This window comes from Saccopteryx bilineata, chromosome 1, assembly GCF_036850765.1.
Source record: "Saccopteryx bilineata isolate mSacBil1 chromosome 1, mSacBil1_pri_phased_curated, whole genome shotgun sequence".
Taxonomy (NCBI): domain Eukaryota; kingdom Metazoa; phylum Chordata; class Mammalia; order Chiroptera; family Emballonuridae; genus Saccopteryx; species Saccopteryx bilineata.
Window position 1 is genome coordinate 149,903,917 of NC_089490.1, and position 17,334 is coordinate 149,921,250.

The following is a 17,334-nucleotide window of genomic DNA, read 5'->3' on the forward strand; positions in this document are numbered from 1 at the left end:
GGGGGGCGGCCCCAGCGGCCGGACATGCTCATTTTCCGCGACATTAATGTCCCTGGCTGGGGTAGCCCCCGGTTCGAAGTATAAAATGAAGCTTTGGCTGCAGCCCATCTCCACGAGCTGGCAAGGAGCTGGCGGGGCCAAATCTGCGCGTGGAGCCACGGTACTCCCCCAGGGCACGTGCCCAGGCTCGCCGCTGCGGTCCCTAGAGTCACGTGGTGCCGGTCACAGTGGTCCATGCAGCTTGCGCTCCACCTGGCGGCTGTGCGGCTCGGTCTCACTCCCCGCTCCTCTCCCTGGCGGTCCACAGGATGAAGCAGCCTCAGCATCCTCCTCCGCGTAATAGGGCCAGAGCAGTCAGCCCGCCGATTCCAACTCCCTTCCCCCTGCGGCTTCCTGTTCCAGGAACACGCCGAGCCCGTTCCACCTCGGGATTTTGGCTCGGCTGTTCCTTCGGCCTGGGATTTGCTTCCTCCAGCTTTCTTTGGGGACAGAATCTCTTTGTCATTCTAGTCTATGCTCAAATGCCACCTCCCTGACCACTGACCTAAATAGTACCCCCCAAAACTAACATACCACTCTTTCCTGCACGGTGCTTGTTACAGTCATGTCTCACTTAAAGGGTTTACCGAACATCTCCCCAACTAGTCCCTGAGCTCTCTAGGGTTGTGAATGAGTGACCCAAATGGGATTAGGACTGTCAGGACTGTGTCCTGGGAGATGTCAAGTGGCCTCCCTGGGCCCCCAACCCCCAACCCCCAACCCTTGATCCTGTGAGAGGAGGGAGTGTTTAGGGCTGCCCAGGCAACCCAGGCTGATGGAGAAAGGCCCTGCTCTGCGTGTATGACTTCCTCTACCCCAAACCCCTTGCCTCCCAGGACTTGCTCAGAAAGGAATCAGGTTGGAGAAGAGAGGCTTCCCCTACTCCCCAAATTATCCAGGCCTAAGGGAAGGACATCTACTTTCTCGCTCTTTAATCTCGCTCTGCTCTCTTGACAGTTCCAGCAGTGCAACCCCAATTGCCAGCTCCAGAGACAGGGCGGGGTGGGGAGGACCAGCCTTGGGGCGGGGCAGGGGCGCCACCTTCCGGCCTGCCATCCAGGTGGCAGGTGGTCCCTGTGGCTGTCCGAGCTGAGCCGGCAGGCCTAGGAGTGGCATCAGAATGAATGAATAAATAGGGGCGGTCACTGGTCATTCGGGTCAAGCGGGTTTGTGGTCTGGGTGGCTTTTGAGAGTGTGGAACTTGACGCTGTCTAGCTTCTCGAAACGCTTCCCACAGCGCTCGCACGTGAAGTTGTATTGCACCTCTGCTGTGTGCTTTTTCATGTGCCAGTTGAGCGAAGCACGTTGTCGGCACTGGTAGCCGCAGATTTCGCACCTGCCAGGAGTCAGGGAGAAGTCAGAGCAGGAAGGGCAGCCCCCAGGAAAGGAAGCTGACATCAACCCCAGGGATGGGGTTCGCCCGCCCCCCGCCCCCGGGACTGCCCTGTGCTGACCCCAGGCCCGGATCTCCTCCCTCCCGGCATCCTTGCAGGCCTGTCACTCACTGCAGGGGCGTTTCCCCGGTGTGCGTGCGCCGATGTACTTCCAGGTGGTTCTTCCTTTTGAAGGATTTGCCACAAGTCTCACAGGTGAACTCACGGACACCTGGGGGGAAACACAAGGCTGAGGACACTGCCCTTGGGGAAGGGGCTGTGGACCAGGTAAGGTGCAGATGGACCAAACCCCCACATTCTCCGGGCTTGAATGTCAACTTTAATAACTGGAGGGGCTGATAAGTGAGACTCATATAACAGTTGCCTAGGAATGCCCCAGGCAGAGGTGGAATGTGAAATCTGGTCTCTGAAGGGCACAGGGTGCAGATGGGTCTAAATCTAACCCCAATATTTGGACTTTGGAGTGACTTCACTTAAAAGCCCAAAGTTCTGGTCTCAAAAATCTGAAGCCATGCCCTCCTGCTGGGCACAGGTACCAGTTCTGGCCACTGTGCCAGCAGCTCACACCCTGGATCAAGGAGGAAGAAACAGAAGTCCTGTCACAAGCTCACTCCCCCTCCTTGTCCATTTGGGGTGGTTCACTGTCCTCCCTCAGCCCTGGAACTACTCCAGCATGAGATCTGCTTGTAGGAGTGGGGAGGCCAATAGGTCCCAGGTTGGAGAAGAGAGCCAGTCCCTGCACAGCTACATGTAATTTATAACAGTCTGTGTCACCATGATTTGTGTTTACTGAGCACCAGGGAGATGCCTAGTGGGCGGCAGGTTAAGTGCTTTACTTCCACCATCTCATGCCTGTTCATGTGGAGGACAAGCAGGAAATTCTGAGGGCAGTCCTGTGTCCAGGTTTGACCCTGCCTGCTCCCACCCTGACTCTGAGGCTCAGGCCCCTGTACCCCAGGGCCTGACCTGAGTGGATGATCATGTGTCGCCGTAGGTGGTTTGATAAATAGAACTTCTTGCCGCAGCCAGGGTGAGGGCACACTTTAGTCTTCCCTTTCCGATGCACAAGGTTGACGTGGTTCTGGGGGTGAGAGGGGCAGGAGTGAGACTGTGGGTGCTGTGGATATAGGTGAGGGCTGCTGGGAGGCAGGTTGGGGCCGACTTCACTGGAGGAGAGAAAATTGGTGCTTTGCCTTTGGGATGGACTGCCAGCTCTGAGCTGGGGCCGAGATCAAAGAGCAGTTTTACTAAGAACCTACTCCAGCCAGGCTCTGGGCCAGGGCATCAGTGGAACTTGTCATAACCCTGTGAAGGGGTCCAGCCACTAGCCCAGTTTATGGATGGGGAAATAGGCTCCAGAAGTTCAGTGGTTTGGCTGATGTCTCTCACAGGTGGGCAGTGGCAGGGCTGGGACTGGATTTTAGGGCTGTCAACCCTATAGCAGGCTCTTTTGCCTTAGTGCTATGCTGCCCCACAGGGCCTGGAGCAAGCAACCCCTCCAAATCACTCATTCCTGTCCTTAGGTCCTTAGCACATCACATCTGCAGCTCCAGTGCCCAGCACTAGGCCTGACACTGGTAGGTTCTTAATACGTGCTTAGTGAAAACATGACTTGGCAAATTCAAGGGTCTACTCATGCTGCCTCCTGTGCCCAGAGTGGGGATATGACAACACCCTGTCTCTGCCCTTGGAGTGTCCCATCCAGGTCCATCAGGCAAACTGCAGGTATGTCTTCGTTATACACTGATCTGAAGCTTGCAGACCCCACCAGCCCTGGGGGACTGGGATAGGCTTCCTGCTAGAGGGGCATCCTGAGCTAAGAGGGTGGCCTGGGCAGAGGCAGTATGTTTGGGCAGCCAAAAGAGCAGAAGTGTGTGGGAAGCCACCAGGCCAGGAGCAGGCAGCCACTTGGGGTGTGCAGAGAGAGGCTGTGGCTGGTTGAAGCAGGATATGTACACCGAAGGCAGGTGGACATGTGGGAAACAGGCCTGTGGCACCTGCTGGGGCCCTCCACGAGCCACATTGCCCAGACCCGAGCGCCAGGCAACTGGACACAGAAGACCCTGCCAAGCCATTTGTGTGGTAGCCTCACCTGAAAACTACTGAGAGCCACATACACTTGGCTACAGCCCTCATAGGGACAGTGGAACATCTCGAGCAGGCCATCAGCGTCCATCACTCGTGACCGCTTGCTCCGTCGCCTCCTGGAGGGGAAGGGGCCCATGGCATCAGGGCTCCCACACTGGGCCACTATCTTCATTCCCACCCCTGCCCCCGACACCCACTTCTCGGGCTCCTTGGGGATCTCGTAGATGATGGCTGACATGTCACTGCCGTCCAGCTCCTCCCCATCTGCCTCTGCCTCAGTCTCCGCACTCTCAGGCACTGTCTCTGTCAGCTCTGCTAGCTCTGGGGCCACTGGCTCCTCCTTCTCCTCCTTCTTAAGCATGTAAAGGTCCTCCTTCTCTACAGGTGGACACAGGATAGGTGTCCATGGGTACTCAGGCTCTTGAGAAGCCCACTCTGGGGTGATTTCTTGCCCTCCCCCTCCCAGGTTCCGTCCAACTCCCCCTCCCACTAACATGGTCCCCCAGACCTTTCTTGGTCTCCATGCCTGCCATGGTGGTAGGGTCTACAGTGCTGGGCTGGCTGCCCTCAGGCTCCGTCTGGGTGTAGGCTGCCACACCCTCCATCATGGTGCAGGGTACCTCGTCACCCAGGCCCCCGCTGGGGGCACTGCTGCCTGCTGCCACGTTGAGGTGGATGCCCTCAGCCGTGAGGGCATCATAGCCTGGGCCTGCGATGATGATCACCTGAGAGCCAGGCACCATGCCTGGCATGGGACAGCTGGCTACCACCTCGCCCAGAGCCTCCTGGGGCATGTTCTCAAAAAGGGTGCCAGGGCCCGGGCCCACTTGCACAGGCACTGGCACACACACCACCGTCTCCAGCGCTTCAGGTCCACTGCCTGCTGGGTTGGGGCACAGTGTGGTACTCTGCTCGGCCAGGCTCTCCACATGGTGGACGTCGAAGGGGATGTGCACACCCTCTTGTGTGATGAGCCCACTGTTGCCCGCTGGGCTAGTGGGGGTAACTGCTGCAGCTGTTACTGTCACCTTGGCTGGCTGGCCCGCGGGGGGCTCCTCACAGTCAGAGCCACAGCAGGAGCTGGATGAGTCGGAGCTGCCGGCCACTAGGCCATTGTCCACTGTGGTAACAGAGGAAAGGGGATAGTTACAATAGTGGCAGCAGCAGCTGGTATTTGTGGGCTAACCAGGGACCAGGTACTCGACTCCTCACTGCCACAAACTGGTCCCTTCACAGTCCCCATCCTCCTCAATTACCCCTGCTCCTCAAAGACGCTCTCCCACCTTGGCCTCTGGCCCACTATGGTTTCCTGATTCCTCCCTGGTGGCTCCTTCTCAGCTTTTGCTCTCACAGGTCTGGAAGTTTCTAGCTGGGGCCTCTCAAGTACTCCAATCACCTGGGTTTCAGTGGGCTGATAGTGTTAAATACTGCCCTGACTCTGATACCAGCTGGCTGTTCGACAATTCAATACCATTCTCACACTCTCCACTTGGAATTGGTGTCAGTCTCCATAAATATGACCCCACTTCAGATGCCAGTTCCAAGTCCCAGGCCACCTGTAACTCTGGCTATAGACTGGGAGGTCCCATGAGCCCATTTTCAGGTTTGATAATTTGCTAGTATGGCTCACAGAACTCAAGAAAATGCTCTAATTCTGATTACAGGTTTAAACAAAAAATTTACTTATTAATTAAAAAAATTTTTTTTAAGACTTTATTCATTTTAGAAGAGGGAAAGAAGGGGGTGAGGAGCAGGAAACATCAACTCCCATATGTGCCCTGACCAGGCAAGCCCAGTGTTTCGACCTGGCAACCTCAGCATTCCAGGTCGACGCTTTATGCACTGTGCTACTGCAGGTCAGGCCAATTTTTATATGTTGATTTTATTGAGAGAGGAAAGGAGAGAGAGAGAGAGAGAGAGAGAGAGAGAGACAGGAACATCAATTCCTGTTTGTGCCCTGACCGGGGATCAAACTGGCAACCTCTGCGCTTTGGGGCAATGCTCCAACCAACTGAGCTAACCAACCAGGGCCTGATTAGTCTTATTATAAAGGACACAATTCAGCAACAGCCAGATGGCAGAGATGTATAGGGCAAAGTACAGGGGCAGGGACACAGAACTGCCATGCTCTCTCCAGGTGTGCCACCCTCTTAGCTCCTCCACATGTTCACCAACCCAGAAGCTTTCTGAACCATGTTGTTCAAAAGTTATTATTTTTTTTCTTAAGTGAGAACTGGGGAGGCAGAGACAAACTCTCGCATGTACCCCGACCAGGATCCACCCAGCAAGCCCCCTAATGGGCAGGGCAATGCTCTGCCCATCTGGAGCTGTTGCTCCATTGCTCAGCAAGCAAGCTATTTTAGCACATGAGGTGAGGCCATGGAGCCATCCTCAGTGCCCAGGACCAACTTGCTCCAACTGAGCCATAGCTGCGGGAGGAGAAGAGAGAGATAGATAAATAGAGAGAGAAAAGGAAGAGGGGGAGGGATGGAGAAGCAGATGGTCGCTTCTCCTGTGTGTCCTGACTGGGAATGGAACCTGGGACATCCACACTCCAGGCCGACGCTCTACCATTGAGCCACCTGGCCAGGCTCAAGAGTTTCTATAACTCAGTCTCCAGCCCCTGTCCACTGCCCAGGGGTTGGGGTGGGGCTGAGAGATACTGCTTCACTAATCATGTGTTTGGTCTTTCTGGTAACCAGCCCTCCTCTTGAAGCTAGCTGTCTAAGAGCCCCTCCCTGAGTCACCTCATTAGCACAGAGCCTGGGTGTGTTCCAGAGGGGCTCCATAGGAAAGGGACTCATTATGACAATGAAAAGCACCCTATCTCTCAGGGAATTCCAAGAGTTTTAGGAGCTCTGTGACAGGAAGTAAGAACAAAGACCAAGTATCTCTTTTAATGGAACTGCCACCACCCATACCCTGGTGTCTCAGTGGGGACAGCTCCAACCTGGACCTCCTGTGGAGCTGTAGACTGTTATATCCCATGGCCTTCTCTGCTGACCCACCCCCGTGGGGTTTCAAAGCATCTCACACTTCTCTCAGCCACTCTGGGCTCTAAGTCTCCCTCAGAAAAAGCCTGCAGCATTCATGGATGTCCCTGCCTCAGTGGATGGCAGCTCTGTTTTCCTAGTTCTCAGGCCAAGTTCCCAGGCTATCCTTGACTTCTCCCTTTCTCTCATACCCACTTCCAATCTGTCAGCAAAATGCTGGTATTGCATTCAAAATACATCTGAAGGCTCACAGCTTCTCCCACCTCCCCGACACACAACTGGCTGTGGCCCCATCATCCCCCTGCTTGAACCAGGCAGTCCCTCTCCCTGGTCCCTCAGTTCCTACTCTCACCACCCCCTCCAGTCTGTCCTCCATACAGCAGCAATAGGGAGTGTGTGAACACCTGCTTAGGTCATGTCCCTCTTTGACTGAGGACCTGCTCATCATCACTTCCTGTGAAACAGACAGGACAGCTACTCACCAAACCTGAGTCTCTTCCTCCTGGCACCATGTGGACTATGTTTCCTAGTATCCCTTGTAGATAGGAATAGCCATACAGCTGAGTCCCAATGAAATGTGAGTGGTAGTGAGCTCCCAGCCATCAACTTCTGTCTCTGTTCCCACCAGCCAGGACTCAGAAGAGGCAGGAGCTCCAGGACAGAGAGACCCTGGGTTCTGGGATGGGAGGCATCTTAGAGGTGTGTCTATTTCAGCAGCTTGCCTTACTTCAGTTAATACCCTTCCCAATTCACTTATCATAGCAGCCAAATGGCCTGCACCTCCTGTAAGCTCCTCTGGGTCAGTCCCACCTCTCATGCCTAGGGACACTAGACACCTTACTGCCATTTGCTCTGCCTGAACCCTCTTCTCTCAGACACCTGTGTGGGCTCCCTTCCTCACCTCCATTAGACCATCCATCAATGGTATTTTTTCAGGGAGGCTTCTGACCACCTTGTCTCAAATAGTACCCTTTTCTCTCCTTTATTTCCTCCAAAGAACTTCCCACCTTCCAGTGTACGCTGGATTTTACTCGTCTATCTTATTCACTGTTTGCTTCCCCTCTAAATAGTAAACTGCACAAGGACAGGGGCCCATGTACAGTCCCTAGTGCCCAGAGGCGATATAGTACATGGTGAGCACACGTTTGCAAAAATGAACAACTCTCAGACCAAGGCTGTGATGAAGGCCAAGGGGGCTGACATCTTACCTAGGTATTTAGTGCTAATGTCCTCACACAGGGAGAAAGTAGGCACAGGAAAAATGAATGATCATCCCTGAAGTTACACAGTCATGACATAGTTGGGGCACACTGTCTGGGGACTACAGGTCCTATACCCCCTTAAAGTCACAAGGAAAATGCAGGCTCTGGAGCCTGACTGCAGCAGGGGGCTGGGGGATTCCAGTGTTTCCCGTCCCAGTTGTGTGAACACAGGCACCTTATGTAACCTCTCTGGGCCTGGAGATAACTTGATGCCTACCTACCTCAGGGGATATTGTGGGTATTTAATGAGTAAATATGTGTAAAAAGCTTAGGACAGTACCAGGCTCAGAGTAAGCACCCTATTAATGTTTCTTACTATCTCTAGTATTCTAATGCCCCAACTCTGAGGCAGGCCCTTGGAGTGGCAAAAGGGACAGTAGGGGGATCAACCCTGGCTCCACTTTGAGAAAGGGGCAATCACCTAATGACGTGGAGCATGGCTGGGTGTGTGTCTGGGTCTCTGAGTGCAGTGTCCAGCTGCTAAAGCTGACACTGGATTTTACTCAAGACAATAACATGCATGACAGAAATGACTATGCACCCATGGTCTCCCACAGTCCCTGTAGGGGGTCTTCTTACTCAGTGAGGTGCCAGGGTCGCCCCTGGCCAAGCACATAAGGGTGCTGCCTGAGGGAACAGGGCTAGGTCAAGGGCACAACCACTCTCTCACTGGCCCCTGGAAGCCACAACAGATGCACAATCGATCCTACTGTGCATTCCGAAGAGCCCAAATTCAGCCGCTGCTGGTGTAAAAGTTAGGTGGGGCTGCAAAGGGGTTCCTCGGGTGTCACCCCATCCAAGCTGGATCCATCCCCAGACGAGCCAGTCATGTTACTCCCCAAACCTTAGTTTCCTTGACTGCTCAGTGGGGCTGATGACAGGACTGTGGGGAGGACTCTGGGTGGCTTGGGTGGGCCTGGAGCAAAGCACAGGCCAGGATGGCTGAGGGGCGGCCTTCATACTGGACCTGACTGTCACACAACAGGATGGCAGTTGACCAGGGTGCCCACCTGGAACACCTCTCGCCCACGGCTTCCCCTCACCAGCTGGGATGCCATCTGCTCCAAGAGGCCTGCCAGCTCAGCCTCAGCCCTGTGGACTGACCCACCCTCAGCCCTGGCAGGGTGCCTGGCAGTGCGCCCCAAGCTCCTCACAGCTCGTGTCAAACCTCTGAGGCGGGCGGGCAGCCCTCACCACCCACAGTGTCTTCTTGGTCATGGTGTAACCAACGTGGGATGGCAGGGGAGGAGCAGGGACAGTGAGAGATGGGGAGGGTGGGTGATGGGAAGGGTAGAGAATGAGAGACAGGAAGGGTATAAGATGGAAGAGAGACAGGGAGAGACAGTGCAGGGAGTTGGGGGGAAAGGAATGAGACAGAAGACAAAGGAAGAGACAGAGAGGACGAAACACAGAAAGGATGAGAAAGGGAACAAAAATAGGGAGTAAGGAGACAGAGAGCATGACGGAGAGAGGGCAAGAGGATGAGACTAGGCGAGACATACCTTGAACTCGAGAAAGGCTGGAGAAAACAGAGGAGGAAAAGGCCAAGAGAGAAGAGCCACCCTGGGGACTCTGAGGCCGAGCAGCCTTCCCTCCCTCCAGCTACTGAGCCCTGCCTGAGACTGGCCTCGGGGACAGGTGGGCAAACTGCCCTGGGCCTCAGCTGTCCCTTTGTAAAATAGGAACTGCATCTGTAAGAACTCAAAGATTACAGCCTGCCCAATGAGTCTGTGCTATGTCCCTGAAACCAGCACTAGTGCCATCTAGTAGCTGAGATGTTTGTGATGTTGGCCTGAGACTAGCAAGACCCAGGAGGGCAGGGAGTTTAGCATGACTCTCCCATGTGGAGCTGTAGACCTTCAGACACTGGAGGCCACTGTATGCCTTCACCCCGCAGACCCACCTTTGTCACTGTCAGGGTCTGAGTCGCTGAGTGGCTTCAAGGGTGAGTGCAAGTCTTGGAAGTAGCGGTGGCCGGCTTCACACTGCCACACGGCTGTGGTGTATAGGCCGAAGGTGGGGTCTAGCTCAACCAGATGCGGCTCGTATGGACAGCGATGCTTGTGGTCCTCGTACCAGATCACCACATTCTTCAGGCAGTTCACATTGCGTCGACGCCCTGTGCACACAGGGCCGGGGAGGGCATGAGGGGCAGGGCTGGGTCACCCAGGGCAGTGCGGCCCTTAGCACCACCTGGGCCTTCTGGCTCTTGGTGGTTGAGATACCCTCCTGAACTCTGTCCCAGCTTGTCCCCGGTTTATAAGTGAAGAAATTGAGGCTCAGGGAGATGATATAAACCCTGGAGATAACAGAGATTGGCCAGAGATGAAACTCACTGGATAAATTGAGTTATATGAAGAGTGGGGTATGGCCACAGTAGATGTGTAGTTGTTTGTTGTTGTTGTTTTGACAGAGACAGAGTCAGAGAGAGGGACAGACAGGAATGGAGAGAGATGAGAAGAATCAATTCTTCATTGTGGCATCTTAGTTGTTCATTGATTGCTTTCTCATATGTGCCTTGACTGGGGATGGGGTGGGGTGCTACAGCAGAGTGAGTGACTCCTTGCTCAAGCCAGAGACCTTGGGCTCAAGCCAGTGACCATGGGGTCACATCTATGATCCCATGCTCAAGCCAGATGAGCCCGTGCTCAAGCCGGCAACCTAGGGGTTTTGAACCTGGGTCCTCCGCATCCCAGTCCAACGCTCCATCCACTGCGTCACTGCCTAGTCAGGCCATAGTCATTGTTAACTGCTTCTTATTGTTATAACCAGTCCCTCAGCCCTGTCCTATTCCCACCCTGGCCCCCTACAGCCTGTTCCTTTCACAGCTGCCAGTGGACACCTGTGAATGCATGCGTCAGGTCATATCCCTCCTCTGCTCAGACACCTCCATAGCTTCCCCCTCACTGGGTGGAAAAGTCATAGTCCTCCTAGAGGTTTACATATTTTCCCAGTCACCCTGTCCTCACCTCCTACCCTTGCTCACTCCACTCTAGCCTCAAAGACTTGGCATTGGTTGTGCCCTCTTCCACCACATAACTGCCTTGCCCCCTCCACCTTCACTCAGGTCTTTCCCTTGGTCAGCCACCCTCTCCTCCCTGTCCCTCTAGCTGGCCTGACTTGCTGTCATTTTTCTCCAAGTAGCACCCAGACACCATCTATATTTATTTGTTTCCATGTTTCTTGTTTGTCTTCCACACTAGATGTCAGCTCTCCAAGGGCAGGGACACTGGTCTGTGCTGTTCCTCCTGTGTATCCTGCACCTACACACAGTAGGTGTTAGATGAGCAAATACTCAAGGGGGTGGGACGGTGGAGCCAGACCACTAGGGTTCAAATCCTGGCTCTGCTACTTCCTAGCTGGGTGGCCAACACTATAAGATAAGTGACTTGGCTTCTCTGAACCTCAGCTCCTGGCTTTGATCAGGGGAGAATGAGGGTCCCCATTCCCGGGAGAGGATATCGACAGGGCACAGATGGGGCTGCACACACTGTGAGCGCCCAAGAATTGGTACCAGCGATAGAAGTGATGGTCCTGGTCCCTCACCTGAGTTGGAAGGAGTCCCTCCCACATTCCAGGCTAGGAGATGAGGAGTGGGCCCAGGAAAGGTTCTTGGGCCTAGGGATGGTGTCCAGGGCCTCCAACCATGGGGCACCAGCAGCAAGCCATCTTCTTAGCTCTGTACTTGCCACCTTATCTCCATTCGCACCCATTTGGGATTTGAGTGACCACAATCTTAGTTCACCTGGCCCCGCCTTTGAGAACTACGAGAATGGGGGGGGGGTAGCCCACTGCCACCACAGGGCTATCCCAGGACAGCTGGCTTTCATCCTGCTGGACATGGCTCGAAACCCACAGACCCAGAACTCAGGGGCAGGAGGGACGTGCTCCAGGCCTCTGTTCTGACTGCCCACGCCTGGCTCTCCTTGAGCCTGGCACACAATATGCCCTTTAGGCCCTGGCACAAGCTGTTCCCTCTGCTCTGCCTGGCTCTTCCCTGGCTGATACACCAGGCAGGAGAGCAGAGGAGCTAAGGGGATCAATTTGAAGACATGAGGACCTGATTCTGCAGTCTGGCCCTGCCACTTTCCACCTATAAAACCTGGGGCAGTGACTAGACTTCCTGAATGTCTTTTTTTTCTTCTTTTTCCAAGTGAGAGGAGGGGAGATAGAGTGATAGACTCCTGCATGTACCCTCACTGGAATCCACCTGGCAATCCCATCTGGGGCCAACGGTCTGCACATACTTGTAACCAAGCTATTTTTAGTGCCTGAGGTGGAGGCTCCATGGAGCCATTCTTAGCGCTCAGGTCAATGAGCTCAAACCAATCTAGCCACTGGCTGCGGGAGGGGAAGAGAAAGAGAAAGAGAGGAGGGGGAGGGGTGGAGAAGCAGATGGTGGCTCCTCCTGTGTGCCCTGATCGGGAACCAAACCCAGGATATACACATGCCAGGCCAATGCTCTTCTGCTGAACCAACTGGTCAGTTTCCTGGATGTTTTTACAAAAGCATAAAATTGGGGATGATGAGGGCACCCCTGCTGGGCACAGCGTAAGTGTGGTCTCATCCCTGGCTGGGTGAGGCACCTCCTCTAGACCCCAGTGCCCTAGCCCTACCCCCCTTTAGTCACAGCCCTGCTCAGCCTGTTCCTTATCTTTCCCAGGAGACTGTGGGCAGCATGAGGACAGGACTGGGTCTGCCCTGTTCTGCATACTGCATGGCATGGGTAGGGACAAATGGTCCCTGAGAAAATGAGGGAGCAAGGAAGGGAGTGAGGGAACAACAAAGTCAGTAACTCCCAACACCCACCCCTCCCCCCAGCTGCAACCCCACTTACTTTTCTTCCTCTTTGGCTTTTTGGGGACCTGCTCCCAAGGCTTCCTGTAACAGAGAGAGGCAGGGGGAGTGACGCAGGGCCCGACAGACACAATAAGGACAGCAACTCTGGCTACCCTTTATCCTGCTCTGGAACAAAATGTTAGCTTCTGTTTTCTGGGCATGTTCTATTTCTTATGGCCCCTCACTTGGGCTCTCTCCCACATGGACAAGAGTCCTTGGAGATCTAATATCATCACTCATCTCACAGAGTGCGAAACTGAGGCTCAGAGGGATGAGGCCATAAGCCCAGAGTCCCCTGGCCAGGGAACGGAGCTGTCAAAGGGGTATAGAAAATCAGTAGCTCTTAAAAAAGGTCAGTACCCCTTTCTGACCTCTCAAAGGCCCCATGATCCCACCCCCTGGGATACACACCCTGTATAATCCTTTTCCTACAAGTGGGGCACACCTGTGAATATGAAGGGATACAAATTAATCAAGAGGGAGCTTACTGAGGTGGGCCTGATCTAGTCAGGGGAGCCTTTAGAAAGATCCTGCTGAAGTAAAAAACCAGAGGCTGAGAATGTGAGAGGGCCAAGGAGGGGCCATGTGGCAAAGACCTGAGAACAAACACCCTCCAGGAGCTGGGAGTGGTCCTGCTGACAGCCAGCAAGACCGCAAGGACCTCAGTCCAACAACCACAAGCACATCAATTTTGCCAACACTGTGAGGGAATCTGGGAGATCTTTCCCTAGTTGAGCCTCTAGATGAAAACATAGCTAGGTGATATGTTGATTTTGGCCTTGTGAGACCCTGATCTGAAGATTCAGCTAAAATGTGCCAGACTCCTGACCCACAGTGAGATAATTTATGTAGTTTTAAGCTACTAAGTTTGTGGTCATTTGTTATACAGCAATAGAACATGAGCTGCCTCGCTCAGGGTCCTACAGTGCCTGGCCCCAAGGCTGGCCAAGGGCCAAGGGCCCAGGGAAATTGTCAGACAGAGCCTAGAAAGCTGGCATTGCCCTCCTCCAGCAGTCCTGCTCCTTCAGTCAGCTCAGGCCCAGTCAAACAACTGCTTCTGGGGCCTTCCCCACCCTGGCTGAGGCCCAACACCTCCAATGCCTGCTTCCCAGTGAACCTGGCCTTGGGCACGGGGCAGGACTAGGCCCAAAGGCCAGGGCCTTGATGGCCTCCCACACCACGATGGCTATCAGATCTGCCAGGCAGGTTCCTGGCCCTACTTGGGCTACCTGTCTGTAGCTCAGCACTGGCTCTACACAGAATGAGGGCAGGTACTGTACATTAGAGCCATCTCTTTCAGACCTGGTAGGGGCCTCTCTCTGCCTTCCTGCCACCATGTTTCCCAGTCTGTTCAAATCACTCTGGCTGCTTCCTTGTACTTCTAAGATGCAGATGAGGTTGGTATGAGGTTATATGCATTATAATAAGCTAGGTGCAGCTCTGGTAATTAGTAATCACTCAGCAAATGGTGATAATGATCATTAGGATCATCAATATTATCACAGAGCCAGGCCCTGGAACACTGACCCCCCTGCTGTGGCCACTTGCCATTCCCACCTCATGTCTCTTGAACCCCTCTGGTCAAGTGTTTACCTCATCATGCCACAAAACAGCCCTTGTCATGTCCCTTGTGACTTAGGCTTCAATCCAACAGCACTGATCCTGGCCCCACTGTGTCACTCATTTTCCTTTCTCTTTTCACCCTGATTTTCATTTCTGCCTTCTTGTCCATGTTTTAGAGGCCTTGAACTGAGATCCCTCCAAGCACAAGATAGGTTATAAATAATTAAATGACTGAAATAATTGATCTCTTACATCTGGTCATGTCTATTCCCCACAGGATACCCTCACCAGATTAGTGCTCATGGGCCTTGGGGCCAGATTCTTGCCATATAATGCCCCTGCCCCAGTCCTGCAGGCCCACACAGCTCCTGCTCAGCCAAACCAAGCTTCTGCAAATTCCACTTTCAGCTTAGGGATTTCCAGGGGCTCCCTCTGCCAGTGGTTTTTCAGCTGCACATCTCCCTGGAAGCTTTGTATAAAAAAATACAAGGTCTGTAATTCCACCCAGACTGAGTCAGAAACTCCAATAGCGGGACTTGAGGTTTTTTAAGCATCCAGCATTTCCTGTACTGTCTTGGGCATATAAACCAGCCTGCCTTGCCACTGCAGTGGATAAAGCATCAACCTGGAATGCTGAGGTTGTCAGTTTGAAACTCCAGGCTTGTCTGGTCAAGGCACACATTAGAAGCAACTACTACAAGTTGATGCTTCCTGGTCTTCCCCCTGCCTTTCTCTTTCTATCCTCTTGCTAAAACCAGTAAATAAAATCTTTAAAAAAAAAACAACCAAAAAAACTCAGTCTGCCACCCTAAGGACTGGGTGGGTACAATTCAGGATCTGGTTGATTCTTTTTTTTTTTTTTTTTTAAGAGAGAGAGAGAGAGAGAGAGGAGATGAGAAACAACAGCTCGTAGTAGCATCACTTTAGTTATTCATTGATTGCTTCTCATATGTGCCTTGATGAAGTGGGGGGGAGAGGCTCAAGCTGAGTTAGTGACCCATTGCTCAAGCCAGCAACCATGGGATCATCAAGATCCCTTGCTCAAGCTGGCAAGCCTGCGCTCAAGCAGAATAAGCCAAAGCTCAAGTCCATAACTTTGGGTTTTGTACTTGGGACCTCAGTGTCCCAGGAGGGTACTCTATCTACTGCACCACAACATGTCAGGCAGATCTAGTTGATTCCTTTTTTTTTTTTTTTAGGTGAGAGAGAGAGAAAGAGGGAGGGATAGACAAGGACAGACAGGAAGAAAGAGAGATGAGAAGCATCAACTCATGGTCGTGGCACCTTAACTGTTCAATGATTGCTTTCTCATATGTGCCTTGATCCAGGGGCTCCAGCTGAGTCAGTGACCCCTTGCTCAAGCCAGAGATCTTGGGCTTCAAGCCAGTGACCTTTGGGCTCAAGCCAGTGACCATGGGGTCATGTCTATGATCCCACGCTAAAGCTGGCGACCCAGAGCTCAAGCTGATGAGCTTACACTCAAGCCGGAAGAGCCCATGCTCAAGCTGGCAACCTCTGGGTTTCAAACCTGGCTCCCCAGCGTCCCAGGCTGACGCTCTATCCACTGCGCCACTGCCTGGTCAAGCCTGGTTGATTCTTGACCCTCAGAACCTCCCACATGAGAAACATGCGAACGTGTACAAATAAAACAAAGGTTGAATAAAGATTTTTGTTGCAGAACTGCTTGTGATACAGAACAAACATCATCCTAACAGCTAATACCTGGAGCGCTCACTAACTGCCAGCACTGTTCTAAGCCCTTTGCTGTAATTTAACTAATTTAATCATCACATTAACCTATAAGGCTGTAGGTGAAAAATTCCACCAACACTGCTCATTTTCAAGTCTAAGACTGCAAAGGCGCGGCTAACTCAGGACTTGGGCTGAGGTGCTCTTGGGGAGCCAAGAGGTTTAGGGAATACGATCTGGATTGTGAGGGGTCTTCAGAGTACGCAGGGTCTAGGGTTGTGGGAATGTGGCCACTCAGAGTCCAAGCTGAGGAACCGGAACTCAATGAGGGACAGAGCTGGGTGGCTCAGGCTGTGCTGTCAGTGTCAGGGGGTTGAGGTCTGTGAGATAATGAGGGACCAGTAGAGACCTCCGGCCACTAAAGCCTTAGGAGGCGGGGCCGCCCCTCCAGGGACTGGGCAGTTAGAACGGTTGGAGGTGGGGCCCGTACCAGGATTGGTCAGCCAGAGCTCTAGCGGGCGGGGCCAAGAGCCCAGGAGGCGGGTCGAGGCTGGATGCATCCTAGGATTGGGCGGTCAGAGCGACGGAAGGCGGGGCCGCGAGCCAGGCACATCCCAGGACCGGCAGTCGGAGACCCAGGCCGGCACCCGGGGCTGCTGGGCGGAGCTCAGAGATGCCAGGGGCAGAGCCTGGGCGGAGGGGGCAGAGCCTGGCGGAGGGGGCGGGGCCAGGTTCAGCGGGGGATGGGGGCGTCTCCTCCCTCGTTCCCTCCCTCCATCCCTCGGGTCGGGCCCCCTCACCCGTGGCGGCCGCTCCGCTGGCCGCGCTCCAGCGAGATGAGGTAGGCGGCGAGCTTGGCGTCGCTCCAGCCGCTGCGGCGCCTCAGGTCCACCCAGGGCCCGTGCGCCTCGCCCAGGTACACGCGCCGCACGTCGTACTTCTTCCGGGACTCGAGCCGCCGCCGGGCCCGATCAGACTCCGTAAGCCGCGGCCGACCCCGCGCCTTGCGGCTCGCCGCGCTCTCCTCGGCCGCCGCCTCCCCGCCTGCGCCCGCCTCAGCCTCCGCCTCCGCCTCCGCCACCCGCTCCGCCATCCCCCCCTCCCTGGTTACCAGCCTCCCCCGTTGTTAGGAGCCAGGCCGGAAGTGGCGCGCATCTTCCGCGCCGCCGGGAAATTTCTTATGGATTCACTGCCCTACAGCGCCAAAAGCAGAGAGCGGAAATTGCGCATGCGTGCATCAACCCACTCATCTCTTACTCCTTTTCTGATAAACTTGGTAACTTCGTAGAGACGGAGGGAGGAGCTGAAAGTTTGAGGACAGCCCCGGGAAGAAAGGCAGCAGAAAACCCCGTAGACCTTGAAGGGTTGGGGTTTTCCCCTCCACACCTTTATCCTGAGTGCACGCATGCTGGGTATGACAAGGGAAGGGTGGGAGTTGTCAGGTGAAAGCAGAGGGAAGCCTTACTG

General features: G+C 54.2%; 1 protein-coding gene across 1 annotated transcript; it reads right to left on the minus strand.

Moving 5' to 3' along the window:
- Positions 1-954: 954 nt before the first annotated feature.
- On the minus strand, positions 955-16,994 carry ZNF653 (zinc finger protein 653). Its single transcript, XM_066274168.1, has 9 exons — positions 16,668-16,994; positions 12,614-12,657; positions 9,680-9,895; positions 4,030-4,641; positions 3,719-3,899; positions 3,526-3,637; positions 2,400-2,514; positions 1,545-1,644; positions 955-1,375 (listed from the first exon to the last, which is right to left on the minus strand). The coding sequence occupies exons 1-9, from the start codon at positions 16,958-16,960 to the stop codon at positions 1,198-1,200; spliced, it is 1,851 nt and encodes a 616-aa protein (XP_066130265.1). The 5' UTR covers positions 16,961-16,994; the 3' UTR covers positions 955-1,197.
- Positions 16,995-17,334: the final 340 nt, after the last annotated feature.

Bases quoted from the DNA above. Each gene is read 5' to 3' on its own strand.
- ZNF653 (XM_066274168.1), bottom strand. From the start codon at position 16,960: ATGGCGGAGCGGGTGGCGGAGGCGGAGGCGGAGGCTGAGGCGGGCGCA. The intron at 2,515-3,525 runs GTGAGGCTACCA...TCTCACCCCCAG, and splicing joins TGGCTCTCAGTAGTTTTCAG to AACCACGTCAACCTTGTGCA. The intron at 1,376-1,544 runs GTGAGTGACAGG...GACTCCTGGCAG, and splicing joins ACCGGGGAAACGCCCCTGCA to GTGCGAAATCTGCGGCTACC.